This window comes from Geotrypetes seraphini, chromosome 2, assembly GCF_902459505.1.
Source record: "Geotrypetes seraphini chromosome 2, aGeoSer1.1, whole genome shotgun sequence".
Lineage (NCBI taxonomy): Eukaryota > Metazoa > Chordata > Amphibia > Gymnophiona > Dermophiidae > Geotrypetes > Geotrypetes seraphini.
Genome location: NC_047085.1, coordinates 264,095,937 through 264,110,761, shown reverse-complemented (window position 1 = coordinate 264,110,761; position 14,825 = coordinate 264,095,937). Strand labels below are relative to the sequence as shown.

Genomic DNA, 14,825 nt, shown 5'->3' with positions numbered 1-14,825 from the left:
GCACCCTACTCAGATGGTTTTATCTCTATTAACTTTCTTTCTTGGCTGTTTTATTTTCTATGCTTTCTTGCTCTCTCCTCTCCTTTTTGCTTCCTCTCTGTGGCCTTCTGGCGCCCTGCCCTGTATATGGGCCGTGTTCGCGCTGATCTCTGCTCTTTATTGTTTCCCTCATCCTGGGGGTATTCTCTTCAAGAGGATCCGCAGCGTATGGGGCTAGCTATTACTTTCAGCTGAGGCCGCACCGGGGACTTTTCTGGTCTGGCACTCCGGATCTCTTCTAAGCTGTCTCCTTCTCATAGAAACATAGAAGATGATGGCAGAAAAGGGCTACAGCCCATCAAGTCTGCCCACTCTGCTTACCCACCCCCTGTCTATGCCCTAATGACCCAATTTTCTTATCTTGACCCTCATAGGGATCCCACATGGGTATCCCATTTATTCTTAAAGTCTGGCACACTGTCTGCTTCGATCACCTGCACTGGAAGCTTGTTCCAATGATCAACCACTCTCTCTGTGAAGAAATACTTTCTGGTGTTGCCATGAAATTTTCCACCCCTGAATTTGAGCGGGTGCCCTCTTGTGGCCGAGGGTCCCTTGAGAAAGAAAATATCATCTTCCACTTCGACACGTCCCGTGAGGTACTTAAATGTTTCGATCATGTCTCCCCTCTCCCTACGTTCCTCGAGAGTGTAGAGCTGCAATTTGTTCAGTCTCTCTTCATACGAGAGACCCTTGAGCCCCGAGATCATCCTGGTGGCCGTCCGCTGAACCGATTCAATTCTGCACACATCTTTACTGTAATGTGGCCTCCAGAATTGCACATAGTACTCCAGATGAGGTCTCACCATGGCCCTGTACAACGGCATTATGACTTCAGGCTTTCGGCTGACGAAACTTCTATTGATACAACCCAATATCTGCCTTGCCTTAGATGAAGCCTTCTCCACTTGATTGGCAGTTTTCATGTCTGCACTGATGATTACTCCTAAATCTTGTTCTGCTGAAATCCTAGTTAAAGTTTCTCCGTTCAAGAAGTACGTCCTGCATGGATTTCCGCTTCCGAGGTGCATGACCTTACATTTCTTAGCATTGAAGCCTAGCTGCCAGGTTGAGGACCAACTTTCCAATGTAAGCAGGTCCTGCGCCATATAATTCTGTAAACTGCATTCACTTACTATATTACATAGTTTGGCGTCATCGGCGAATAGTGTTATTTTACCTTGAAGCCCTTGAGTCAGATCCCCTATGAATATGTTGAAAAGGAGTGGACCCAGGACCAAGCCCTGCGGCACTCCACTGGTCACCTCCGATGTTTTAGAGAGGGTACCATTAACCACCACCCTCTGAAGTCTGCCACTCAGCCAATCATTGACCCATGCAGTTAGTGTCTCTCCTAACCCCATCGATTCCATCTTGCTTAGCAGCCTGCGGTGTGGGACACTGTCAAAAGCTTTACTGAAGTCCAGGTACACGACGTCCAAAGACTCTCTCAAGTCCAACTTTCTTGTTACCCAGTCAAAGAAGCTGATGAGATTGGATTGGCAGGACCTACCCTTGGTGAATCCAAACTGACTGGGATCCCGAAGATTCCCTTCATTCAAGATCGTGTCCAATTTGCTTTTAATTAGTGTTTCCATGAGTTTGCACACTATTGATGTGAGACTCACCAGTCTATAATTCGCAGCTTCTGCCCTGCAACCCTTTTTATGCAGAGGAACGACATTAGCTAATTTCCAGTCCAGGGGAACTTTCCCCTTACTTAGGGAGAGATTGAATAGCTCAGCCAACGGTTTCGCCAGGACATCGCTCAATTCTCTGAGCACTCTTGGGTGCAAATTGTCTGGTCCCATGGCTTTGTTCACCTTGAGTCTTGCCAGTTCACTGTAAACTTCACCTGGTGTGAACTCAAAATTCTGAAACGGCTCTTCTGTGCTTTGTGTTGCCTTCAACTGTGGACCGTGTCCCGGTGCCTCACAGGTGAAGACTGAGCAGAAGTATTCATTCAGTAGTTCGGCTTTATCGGAATCTGCTTCCATGTAACTTCCGTCCGGTCTTCTAAGGCGTACTATCCCGCCTGTGTTCCTTTTTCTGTCACTAATATACCTGAAGAAGGATTTATCCCCCTTTTTAATGATTTTTGCCAGAATTTCTTCCATTCGAAGTTTTGCCTCCCTAACTGCCATTTTGACCGCTGTAGACCTGGTCCTATATTCTACCTTTGCCTCTCTTTTCTCCGTGCGCTTGTAGGAGAGAAACGCTTTTTTCTTCTCCTTAATGAGGTGCGAGATCTCCGCGGTGAACCATTGGGGTTTATTGTTTCTTTGTCGTTTATTTACTGATTTTATGAAGCGGCTAGTTGCTTCATGTATGGTTGATTTCAGTGTTAACCACTTAGCTTCTACATCATTGGTCTCCGCTTGGTCCTGCAGCGTCCGATGAATGAAATCTCCCATGCGTGCAAAGTCTGTGCCCCGGAAATTGAGTACCTTTGTTTTCGTGTTTGATCTAGGGAAGCCTTTCCTAAGGTTGAACCATACTATGTTGTGGTCGCTGGAGGCTAGCGTATCTCCTACTGAGACCTCTGAGACGCTTTCCCCGTTGGTGAGTACCAGGTCGAGGATCGCCTGGGCCCTAGTGGGCTCCGTTACCATTTGTTTGAGACGTGCTCCCTTTATGGAGGTTAAGAGCCTCCTGCTACCGCTGATACTTTGCATCCCACGCATGCTGAGTTATTGTACTTTAGCTAACTACAGCACTTACTCTCTAACTGGTATCACTTGTCTTGTCACTTTATATAAGTTGTTTTTATTATTTTAAATGCTGTTATTTTAACTTTTACCTTCATTTAATCAGCTCCCTCGTTCTCTAACAAGACCGCCGCCGCGAAGCGGCTCCGCCCACATTTCTCCACCGGTAGAGTCAGCTATTAATTCGTCTGCTTTGCGGCGCACGCCATTTTACTTTGCATCCCACGCATGCTGAGTTATTGTACTTTAGCTAACTACAGCACTTACTCTCTAACTGGTATCACTTGTCTTGTCACTTTATATAAGTTGTTTTTATTATTTTAAATGCTGTTATTTTAACTTTTACCTTCATTTAATCAGTTAAGTATTATTTTTAACCATCTTATACTGGCTTATTATTTTAACTATTTGATACTACCTTAGTTCATACGTACATTTTTAATTCACTTTGTATATGTACACTTTTCAATGTCAGTCTTATAGTTGTATCTTTAATAATAATTTACTCATATCTCTCTACTTTCTGTTTTCTTTTTATTCTTTTTCCTTTGTCACATTTACTTAATGTCTACCCTTTTTGATTTTGACAGGCTCCCTCGTTCTCTAACAAGACCGCCGCCGCAAAGCGGCGGCGCCAGCGGCTCCGCCCACATTTCTCCACCGGTAGAGTCAGCTATTAATTCGTCTGCTTTGCGGCGCAAGGAGCGCACCTAAGGAGCAGGTCCTGCTCCTTTATGCGCTCCTTCATGCAGCTCTTTCTGACTCTAATTCACTCCATTTACAATCTTATCCAAACATAGTAACATAGTAACATAGTAGATGACGGCAGATAAAGACCCGAATGGTCCATCCAGTCTGCCCAACCTGATTCAATTTAAAAATTTTTTTTTTTTTTTTTTTTCTTCTTAGCTATTTCTGGGCGAGAATCCAAAGCTTTACCCGGTACTGTGCTTGGGTTCCAACTGCCGAAATCTCTGTTAAGACTTACTCCAGCCCATCTACACCCTCCCAGCCATTGAAGCCCTCCCCTGCCCATCCTCCTCCAAACGGCCATACACAGACACAGACCGTACAAGTCTGCCCAGTAACTGGCCTAGTTCAATCTTTAATATTATTTTCTGATTCTAAATCTTCTGTGTTCATCCCACGCTTCTTTGAACTCAGTCACAGTTTTACTCTCCACCACCTCTCCCGGGAGCGCATTCCAGGCATCCACCACCCTCTCCGTAAAGTAGAATTTCCTAACATTGCCCCTGAATCTACCACCCCTCAACCTCAAATTATGTCCTCTGGTTTTACCATTTTCCTTTCTCTGGAAAAGATTTTGTTCTACGTTAATACCCTTTAAGTATTTGAACGTCTGAATCATATCTCCCCTGTCTCTCCTTTCCTCTAGGGTATACATATTCAGGGCTTCCAGTCTCTCCTCATATGTCTTCTGGTGCAAGCCTCCTATCATTTTCGTCGCCCTCCTCTGGACCGCCTCAAGTCTTCTTACGTCTTTCGCCAGATACGGTCTCCAAAACTGAACACAATACTCCAAGTGGGGCCTCACCAATGACCTGTACAGGGGCATCAACACCTTCTTTCTTCTACTGACTACGCCTCTCTTTATACAGCCCAGAATCCTTCTGGCAGCAGCCACTGCCTTGTCACACTGTTTTTTTCGCCTTTAGATCTTCGGACACTATCACCCCAAGGTCCCTCTCCCCGTCCGTGCATATCAGCTTCTCTCCTCCCAGCATATACGGTTCCTTCCTATTATTAATCCCCAAATGCATTACTCTGCATTTCTTTGCATTGAATTTTAGTTGCCAGGCATTAGACCATTCCTCTAACTTTTGCAGATCCTTTTTCATATTTTCCACTCCCTCTTCGGTGTCTACTCTGTTACAAATCTTGGTATCATCTGCAAAAAGGCACACTTTTCCTTCTAACCCTTCAGCAATGTCACTTACATACATATTGAACAGGATTGGCCCCAGCACCGAACCCTGAGGGACTCCACTAGTCACCTTTCCTCAGGGTTCGGTGCTGGGGCCAATCCTGTTCAATATGGGGATTAATAAACAAAAACATTACCAAATCTTTGTCTTTTATCTAAATTTCTACTCTTTTCATATCTCTTAATCTTGTCTTCTCTTCTACCTTTTATTCCTTATCTATTAAACAATCCCTCAATATTCCCTTCTGCCTTACCCTTACCTCCCTATTTATTAAATACCCTCTCTACTTCACAATACATTAACTCTAACTCAATGGCCTCTATCCCTACTATATGGGGCCACAGACCCATTAAGAAAATCTCCAATTTTGCGCTATCAAAAATCCAACCAAGAAACTACATTCCTATTAACAATAATTTGAACCCAATTCACCTTCCTTCTTCTAATACCAATCCAACTAAACTTAATATAGGTTTGATAAATGTCCGATCTTTAAAAAATAAATATCATTTGATCCATGACACTATTATACAATATCATCTTCAAATTTTATGCATCACAGAAATATGGCTAACTGAGGGAGAAGAAGCCTACATAACCCAAGCCTGCCCTAATAATTACAAGACTATTTTTCAACCTCGTCTAAATAAAAAAGGAGGAGGACTAGCAGTTATTTATCACAAATCTATTTCCCTCCAACAAAACTTTTCTAACTTCACCTCATACGCCCCTACCGAAATTCTACAATTTTCCATAAAACATTCTCTATCCCATAATTTTCTTCTTATCTATCTCCCCCCTCCAGTAACCAAATCATCACTTTCATCCCTCATATCTGCTATATCAGACTATAATATTATCTATCCTGATTCTACAATCTTAGGAGACTTCAATATCCATTTCAATTCTCCTAACCATCCCAACACCTCTGAATTTCTAACATTAATATCTGATCTAACATTATCCCCTCTCATATCAATGCCCACTCATTCTGCTGGAAATACTTTAGATATGGTTATCTGTCCTACTACAAACACCAACCTTTTCCAAAAATTTCAATTTTCTACTTTACCTTGGTCTGATCACACACTAATTACATGGCAACAAGTTTTCCCAGCACCAATTAACCAAATACAAAAACAAAATAAATACAATATTCGCAAGACCAAGGATGTAACACTATCGGCAATCCAATCTACCTTTGATTTAAACCTTACAGATTTCTCTACTTTTTCAGCGTCTGAACAGTCTACACTATGGGAAACATCTACTAAATCTCTACTTAACACGTTGGCACCTCAAATAGAAATACATCCCTCTTCAAACCAAACCCAAAAAAAACAACAACCCTGGTTCAATCAAAATCTAGCTTTAATTCGTAGACAGTTACGCTCTATCGAACACAAATGGCGTAAAACAAAAATTAACAACTTATATCTCATGTACAAAGAAAAAGCTTTTTATTACAAGAACACTGTTCAATCAACAAAAAAAGAATACTACTCAAAACTTATCACCTCTACTCGTAACTCTTCCAATCTTTTTAACATAGTCCAATCACTCTCCAAATATTCTAAGAAAAAAAATCCTCCTCCTTCTACTCAACCGAATGCAGATGAATTATCATCTTTCTTCGTCACAAAAATTAAAAATATTAGATCTCAACTTGGACCAATACTCCCCGACCCCTCTCTTCAAAATTCTACAGACTTTCCCCAACTTTCTTTTAGCACTCTTTCAAATTTCAAAATACCCTCCTTATCAAGTCTTCAGCTTACTTTACAAACACTAAACACTTCTAACAATCCTATGGAAACTATCCCCCCTTCTATTCTAAAAAAATTTTTTTCTTTTTTCGGCCCTTTCATCCTAGAAATGCTATCCAAATCTTTCTCCAATAGTACCGTACCCACGGCTTGGAAAACAGCCTCTATTTTTCCTAAACTTAAACAATATAATCTGGACCCCACACTACCAAAAAACTACCGCCCTATTGCTAATCTGCCCATGATCTCCAAACTAGCTGAAAAAATTGTTCATCTTCAACTTACAGAATTCATTGAAAAAACCCATTCTTTACATCCTTATCAAACTGGATTTCGCTCATGTCATTCAACAGAACTATCATTATTGGGTCTTATATCAATCATTCAATATTACCATGAACATCAAAAATCCGTTGTCCTTATTTCCCTAGATTTAACAGCAGCTTTCGACACCATTGATCACTCTCTTCTCATCAACAGACTTAAAGACTGTGGAATATCAGGTACAGCTTTATTATGGCTTACATCTTTCTTCAATGAACGTCGCAACATAGTCTGTGTAAACAATACTACTTCTGCAGCTACTACACAATCCTACGGTGTCCCTCAAGGTTCGATCCTATCCCCACTACTATTTAACATTTTTCTAGCTCCTCTCCTTACACTAGCCCAATCCATAGGATTTACTATTTTCACATATGCTGACGATATTCAACTTCTCCATCCTATTAACACATCAAACATTTCTGATATAAAAGAAATTAATAACAAATTAGACATTATCTACGATTGGTTATTTACAAATAAACTCTCTCTTAACCTAGATAAATCTCGAAGTATGCTATTATCTATCAAAACTACGGAATCCTTATTAGGTAACATTTCTATCAAATCTACACCAATTCAAATAGATACCAGAATAAAACTTTTAGGCGTCATTATCGACAGAGATCTTACCTTCCATGACCACATTAGCTCAGTTATCAAAACCTGTTTCTATAAATTACGTATCATCCGATCTGTAACTTCTATCTTAGATACCAGCTCAATCACTATCCTGATTCATTCCTTAGTAATCTCCCATTTAGATTACTGCAATTCACTCCTCAACGGTCTACCCCAAAAAGAAATCCGACGCCTTCAACTAATTCAAAACACGGCAATAAAACTTATCTATAAACTAGGCAAATATGATCATGTAACTCCCCTTTTCAAAAATGAACATTGGCTTCCCATCACTCACCGTATCACCTATAAAATCATCATCCTAACCTTTAAAATTAAACTCTCTCATCTTCCCCTATTTCTAGATAAACTCCTCATTCCTCATAGTTCCCCACGTACATTAAGATCAACAGATCAAAACCTATTATTCATCCCATCCATAAAAGAATTTTACAATACACGAAAAGTACATTTTGCAGTAACTGCCCCAACCCTCTGGAACTCCATACCACTGTACCTCCGCAACGAGCCACGAATTGATAAATTTAAGACAGGACTAAAAACCTTCCTCTTCCGCGATGCATTTGATATCATATAGAGTCTCACTTATTCCCTCTTTTGCAAACATTAAATAGCTCTGATATTATGACCCCCCCTCATGTTTTATCCTAACCCCACTGTCACCTTTTTCTATCTCCAATATGTAACTTTTAACCTTCCCTCCCTACCACCCTCACTTTCCAGTTTGTCTTGTAATGTTATTTATGTTCACACAATACTATTAAATTAATTATATATATACTTTTTTGTTATTTTTTTCTTTTCTATCCTGTAATCTTATTGTAAACCAGCTAGATATTAATTTGATGGTTGGTATATCAAAATCAATAAACTTGAACTTGAACTTGGTTGTTGCTGAAAATGAGTTCCAGTCTGCATCAGGCATATTGAAGTCCCCTAGCAGTACAGCTTCTCCTCGTAGTGTGATATTCTCTATGTCTTCAATTAATTCTGCGTCCATGTCTTCCAGTTGTCTTGGGGGGTCTGTATACCACACCTAGATATAGGCATTTTTCTCTGCCTCTCTTCTACTCTTTCTCTACAATAGCTTAAGTTCTCAGAGGGGGGACAGGTGGGTGTGTGGGTTGGTGTGAGAAACGGGTGAGCTATTCATTCCTGCAGTGGATGGTTTCCCTTAGTTATTGCGGGGTCTGCCCGCAGTTCTGGTTAACTAAGTGTAACGTAGATTTATATTGTTCTGTTGGTCATCTGCTCTGCTCTCTGGCAAACCTGGATACTTTCTCAGCAGGTTTCTGCATCTACCCCTGTTTCGCTGTATCCCCCCCCTATTGGGTTTGTAGGGGAGATGGGGGGGCCTGGTTCTTTGTCCTGGGGGTTTTCATTTGGATAGTCCCGGTGGGAGGGAGGTTTCTTGATAAGGCACGGGAGTGGTAAGGATATGGCAGATGTGGAGGGGAAGGTGGGTGGCTTGGGGAGTTGGTGGTGGAGGGGATTAGTTGGGGTTTGGTGTGGGGCTGCCGGTTGTTGAGGGCTTCATTGGGGTTGGGGGACACTTTCTATCTGTGATCCGGTAGTCTTTGACTTGACTCGGTGCTAGGTGGAGAGGGCATTAGGGTTCAGTGGGATCTCTTGTTCTCACACTTCCTAGACCCGGGTTTGGGAGAGAGGCTGGGGGGCTGAGTGTATGCAATCCTTCTTGGGAACGGGGGAATTGGAAGGTTCGAGGAGGACTTTCCGGGATGGGAGGGGGGGGTAGGTTTGGGAGTATGTTTGTAGTGTGGCTGTGGATGAATCTGGGGGGGATTGTTCAACAGCAGGGTGGGGGGGGGGAGGGGGGACCAGGAGGACTGTCTGAGCGCTACTGTTTCCTGGAGATGGGCCTAACTGGGGGGCCTGGTCTCTGGTTTATTTTTCCTTTTTCATCTTCTGGGCACAGTGGTGGCTTAGTAGCTATGGTTAACTTAACTGTACTCACTCTCAATGTCGATGGTATCCACTCTCTAATCAAGCATAAGAAAATCCTTACTTGGCTTAGGAAACATCAGGTTGACATAGCCTTCCTACAGGAAACCCACCTGACTAATGCTGAACATGAGAAGCTGCGCAGAGAATGGGTAGGAGACGTGAGCTACTCCTCTTACAATGGTCGATAGCGAGGAGTGGCCATTTTAATACATAAACAGATCCCTCTCCACATCCATGACCATTCAGGACAAGGAGAGTCGCTACATAATAGTTTTGGGAGAGCTTTGGGGATCTCAGAACTTTTTTTGTAACCTTTATGCCCCAAATGTGTATAGTCACAGATTCTATTCTGGGCTGTTGGGCACTGTAGCGCAATACCCTACGTATCAATTGATTGTAGGGGGGATTTTAATGTCACAGCTGATCCTACTATTGACTGTTCTCCTGCCAAGCCGCCACCCCGGAATTCCACTCGTTCTGGGGGTTAACTTCTTGTGTGACCATCTAGCAGTGGTAGATGCATGGCGGACTCTCCACCCATTTGACAGGGAATACACGTTCTACTCTAACCCTCATTCTCTGTATTCCAGACTAGACTATGTTTTGATATCCTCTATGATCTTTACACGGGTGGACAAAGTTACTATCGAAGAAGCCTCTCTTTCGGACCATTCAGCGGTGATGCTTGTTGTGAGAGTTACGGATCGGGGGGGGGGGGATAAGACTTGGATTTCCAGGCGTATTTACAGGCCCACTGGCTGGAGTATGACATGTACAATAACACTTCTGAAGTAGACCCTGCCATTTTTTGGGACGCTTCTAAAGCGGTGTTGAGGGGTCACATCATCCAATATGTTACCACTAAATGGAAACAGCAGGGGGAGAAACTTTTGGCTCTCTCTGAGCAGCTGGCAGCCTTGCGTCGGTGTCATCGGATGAGTCTTGCAAGGGAGGATGGTCAGCAAATTAAAACTCTTTGGCTTCAGATTGATGAGATCTTGGATCTCCGTGCTCGCCAGGATATTTTCTATCCGAAATTTCGTCTCTATCAGTGGAGTGGAAAGGCGGGCAAACTTCTTGCCAATTTGGTACGGCCTTTTCGGAAGAAACAACTCATTAAATTGGTGAAGAATACTAGGGGTGAGTGTTTCACCCATGAGGCCCAAATACGAGATCAATTTGTGGAGTTTTTTAGTGCTCTCTATGCGCGGAGGGACTTCTCAGAGGCGGATAGGGATCATTTTTTTCGGGATATTCTTGTACCGCGACTCTACGAGGCGCAGGCGGATCAGCTGAATGGTCCTATATCTCTGGAGGAAATCTGTCAGGGGATCAAGAAGTTGAAGCTCACGAAGTCTCCAGGACCGGATGGGTTTGGCCCTGAATACTATAAACTTTTGCCTGATCTTCTTGCTCAGTCTCTGGGGAACTATTTTAACTTCCTCTCCACGTCCGATTCGGGTATTAGCAATAATCTAGCTTACATCACACTGCTCCCGAAGCCGGGGAAGGATCCCACACAAGTAGGCTCCTATCGCCCAATCTCGTTACTCAATCAAGATGTTAAGTTGCTGGCTTCTATCTTGGCAGCACGGCTGAATTTATTTTTACTCCAGCTCATTAAGGGGTCATTTGTCCCCCAACGATGTGCTTCTATGAATCTTCTTAAGGCGATGACGGCACTTCACGAGCATCGGGGCAGAGGGGGCACTTCGGCGATCATTGGCCATGACATGGAGAAGGCCTTTGATAGTATTTCTTGGCAGTACCTTTTTTGGGTGCTGAGGGAGTTTGGAATAGATGGGAACTTTCTCACTTGGATACGGGGCCTTTATACCTTGCCGCAGGCCAGACTTATTATCAATGGTGGCCTCTCGCCTTCCTTTCCGCTATGCTTGGGAACGCGACAGGGTTGTCCCCTCTCCCCCTTGTTATTTGTCTTAGCTATTGAACCGCTCGCCATTAAGTTTCGATCTAGTCTTGCATTGCGGGGTATTCCCATAGGGAGTGCGGAATGTCTTATCACTCTGTTTGCGGATGATATCTTGCTCTTTCTAGACCAGGCACCCTTTCACTTGCCGGTGGTGTTGCGCTTTGTGGCACTTTCTTGGGCCTTAAAGTGAATTGCGAGAAGTCTGACGGGACTGAGCTGGGAGCCCTGGCATGCTGGGTTGCAGATTCCTCCGGTGAGTACCCGATGCGATACCTTGGCATTTACCTGCATGCGGATCCTGGGGTAATGTATCAGTGCAATGTTTTGACTGCTATAAACAAAATTCAGGCCCTTTGTTCTGCTTGGCGTGATCTCCCGTTGTCCCTCTTGGGAAGGGCAGCATTGATTAAAATGATCCTTCTACCCAAGCTCTTATATCCCTTACAAACGGTTCCCTTTTGGGTGCTCCAATGCGACTTTAGGAAAATTCGTTCACTTTTCTCTGCCTTTTTTTGGCGACGACAGGCGGTGCGAATTGCCTATGCAAAGTTGTCTCTTTCTAAGCAGGAGGGGGGCCTGAGTCTCCCTGATGTCTGAGCATATAATGTGGCAGCTCTTATGTGCTTTGTTAATGAGGAGGTGACCGGGGTTGCTCACTTTTCCCCTCCCGGGTGGATGGCTGGTTGGTGTGCACCCTTTACCTTTTTGAATCTATTGCATATGCCCAGAGGTACCGGGGGGAGCCCTACCTTCCAAATTACGGTTCTTACGCCCTTTCTACTTGGCATGGCAGTGGTGGCAGCCGGGCACAGGCTCGTTCCCCTAGGGCTTCTCCTTTCCTACAACTTCAGAGTAATCCTAGTTTCACCCTGGGCTTGAGCCACTCGCCTTTCGCCACTTGGGCCTCTAGGGGGGCTTCCATTCTTTCTCAACTGGTAGATGAGGCTTTTGTTTCATTCACTCACCTTAAGGATCAGTGGGCCATTCCCAACCAACACTTCTTTGCATATTTACAAGCCAGGCATTATTATCAGACTCTTCGCCAGCGGTTTGGGGAGGAATGGACATGTGGACCTATGGATGTGTATTTATTCAGCGTACCTGCCTCCCAGGGATCCCTTTCGACCTAGTACCAGGTGGTCCGGTTCTCTGCTTCCCGCGGGCACTTGGCCGCTCTGCGAGACAGGTGGAATTGGGACCTTGCTACACATTACAGTCCTGAGTCCTTTATGGAGCTCTTTCACACATTAAACACTTTTGTGAAATCCGAGGCTTGGCAGGAGACCCAATTTAAAATTCTACATAGGGCATACATCACTAAAGCAGAGGGCGACCGCATGGGCTTGTGGGGGGGGTCTTTGTGCATCAAATGTCGGGGGGCCCCCGGGACTCTTTTGCACTCCTTCTTAGAATGTCCTGAACTGTCCATCTGGAATTCCTCCTTTGCGCAACTTCGATTGGTCTTGCAGCGTGACATTGAGTGGGTCTATAGAACATTGCTTCTAGGTGATCAGGCTCTGCTGGAGGAACAAGGCCTCACGGTGCCTCAGTGGCGATTCATTTATTTGACTTTACTGACGGTCAAAAGAACTATCTTACAATATTGGACTCAGGAGGGCTCTATTCCTTTGACATGCTGGACTAATCAGATGATCGAACTGGCCTGCTTTGAACTCCGCTACCACACTCACTCAGCTAACTCTGAGGTGCTGGCCTACCTGGCCTTATGGAAGGTGTTCCTGCGGTTGCCTCTGGTCTCTCGGATTTGGGGGGGGGGGGGCGATTGTGATGAGTAACTGGAGTGTGCATGTTTGTTTGTATGGGTTGTGTTGTATGGTGAGCTTGTTCTCCCTCCTGTTGCTGTAAGAGGGGGGGGGGGCATGCTATGTTGTAACACTGAAAAATTGTGGAGCCCATGTGAGAAAGAGCCTGATTTTTCTTTTTAGGACAGCCCTGTGGTTTCTTGATATATTCTATTTTCTCGCTGATACCTGATGTCTTCTTCCTCTGGCTGCCGTTGTTTGACTGTATTTACACTGTATTATGCTTGTTTCTCTTGTTGACTCCTTAATAAAAATGATTTTCAAACAAAAAACAGTTTAGCAATGATCGTTAGACGATCGCTGACTTTAGTGCATCTGGGCCCCAGTTCTTTACACTTTGTCACAGCTTGTTTCCTGCTGTGAATTTTGGTCAAAGTAATGAAGTTATAGTGACTTCCCTTCACCCCTTCCCATTGCTGGCTGGAGAGTAGTGCTAGCACTGAAATCCACTTGCATAGCAGCAGAAATAGCAATAGCTATATATGATAATTTTCAGCAGAAAGACCCATGGAAGAAAAGAGCAGCTGATCTTCACTCCATCCATCATCTCATACCTTTTGCTTCAGGTTCTTGTTGTACTCGTGAATTTCAGTCAGGGAATCCAAAGTGGGGTTGTTGGCTAGAAGGCCACCATCTAAGAAGCGCCCACTAGGACGGAAGTAGGTAGGCGCGGCACCACTGGAACGGGCAGCACGCCATACCAGCTGTTCTACAAGTGAGAAAGTATGCACACGGGCGTTACAGAAATATCACACAAGCATACAATTTTCCTGCATTTCTTGCATACAATAAGAGAAGATTCTGTATAGGACAGATTCCTATGCATCAGAAAGATGGACAGCATGAAAAATGAGGCAAAGCATGCTTTTACAAAAGTTTTTAAATCTGATATTAGAACAGGATGCTTAGGTGAGAAGTCCAAAACAGCACCTGTTCTATAGAGGCAACCCACGCCTCTATGCCTCTAGAAAACAAGCTTCCAGAACCAGTTCCAATAAGGCACAAGTGCCAATGTATACACTTACACTGAGGCTGATGCAAGTGTGTATTCTACAGGTGTACCTACACTTTTTATACAATACACATGTCTATCACAACTCTGCTTCCACTCCTTTCAAAATAAGCCCCCAGACAGACTGCAAAACAATAGATGCACTTTTCATGTTGTACTTCTTATGTGTATATATAGTCACAAAGGCCTAGATTCTATAAACAGTGCCAGAAGATATGCACCAAGATTGGCACACCTAGCCAATCTAGGTGCCTAACTTAATTTTTAAATTAGCTTAATCGGCACTGATAATTGAAAGTGCCATTAAAAACCAATTAAAAACACTATTTAAAAAAATGATTTTGCCAGTACCACTTCAAGGTTAGACACACATTTTGCCAGTACCACTTCAAGGTTAGACACCATTTATAGAATCAGGCTAATTTTTTTAAAGCATTGTGGGCCTAAGAGGGTAATTTTCACCCTGCGTATATTACAAGTGGAAGAGTGAGAGACCAAAGTTTGCTGTGCTGCAAACTGAAAAGTCCCATTTAGCTGGATTCTTTGAAGCAGCTACCGTAATAGGGAAATGCAGTCTGTATCGAGATCCATTACCTGTTCAAAGATAAGTTTGAAAATTGCTTTTATGTGAATCCTTAAAATTATATTCATTATAAATTGCTTGCAT

At 43.5% G+C, this 14,825-nt stretch overlaps 1 protein-coding gene across 7 annotated transcripts in view; it reads right to left on the bottom strand.

The window, feature by feature from the left end:
• Window positions 1–14,825, bottom strand: part of PLA2G6 (phospholipase A2 group VI) — a 150,669-nt gene that overhangs the window by 24,421 nt on the left and 111,423 nt on the right. For all 7 annotated transcript variants that reach the window (XM_033929522.1, XM_033929521.1, XM_033929520.1 and 4 more), the window contains one exon: window positions 13,701–13,855. In XM_033929522.1, coding sequence (XP_033785413.1) covers window positions 13,701–13,855 — 155 coding nt within the window. The remainder of the gene's footprint in view (window positions 1–13,700; window positions 13,856–14,825) is intronic.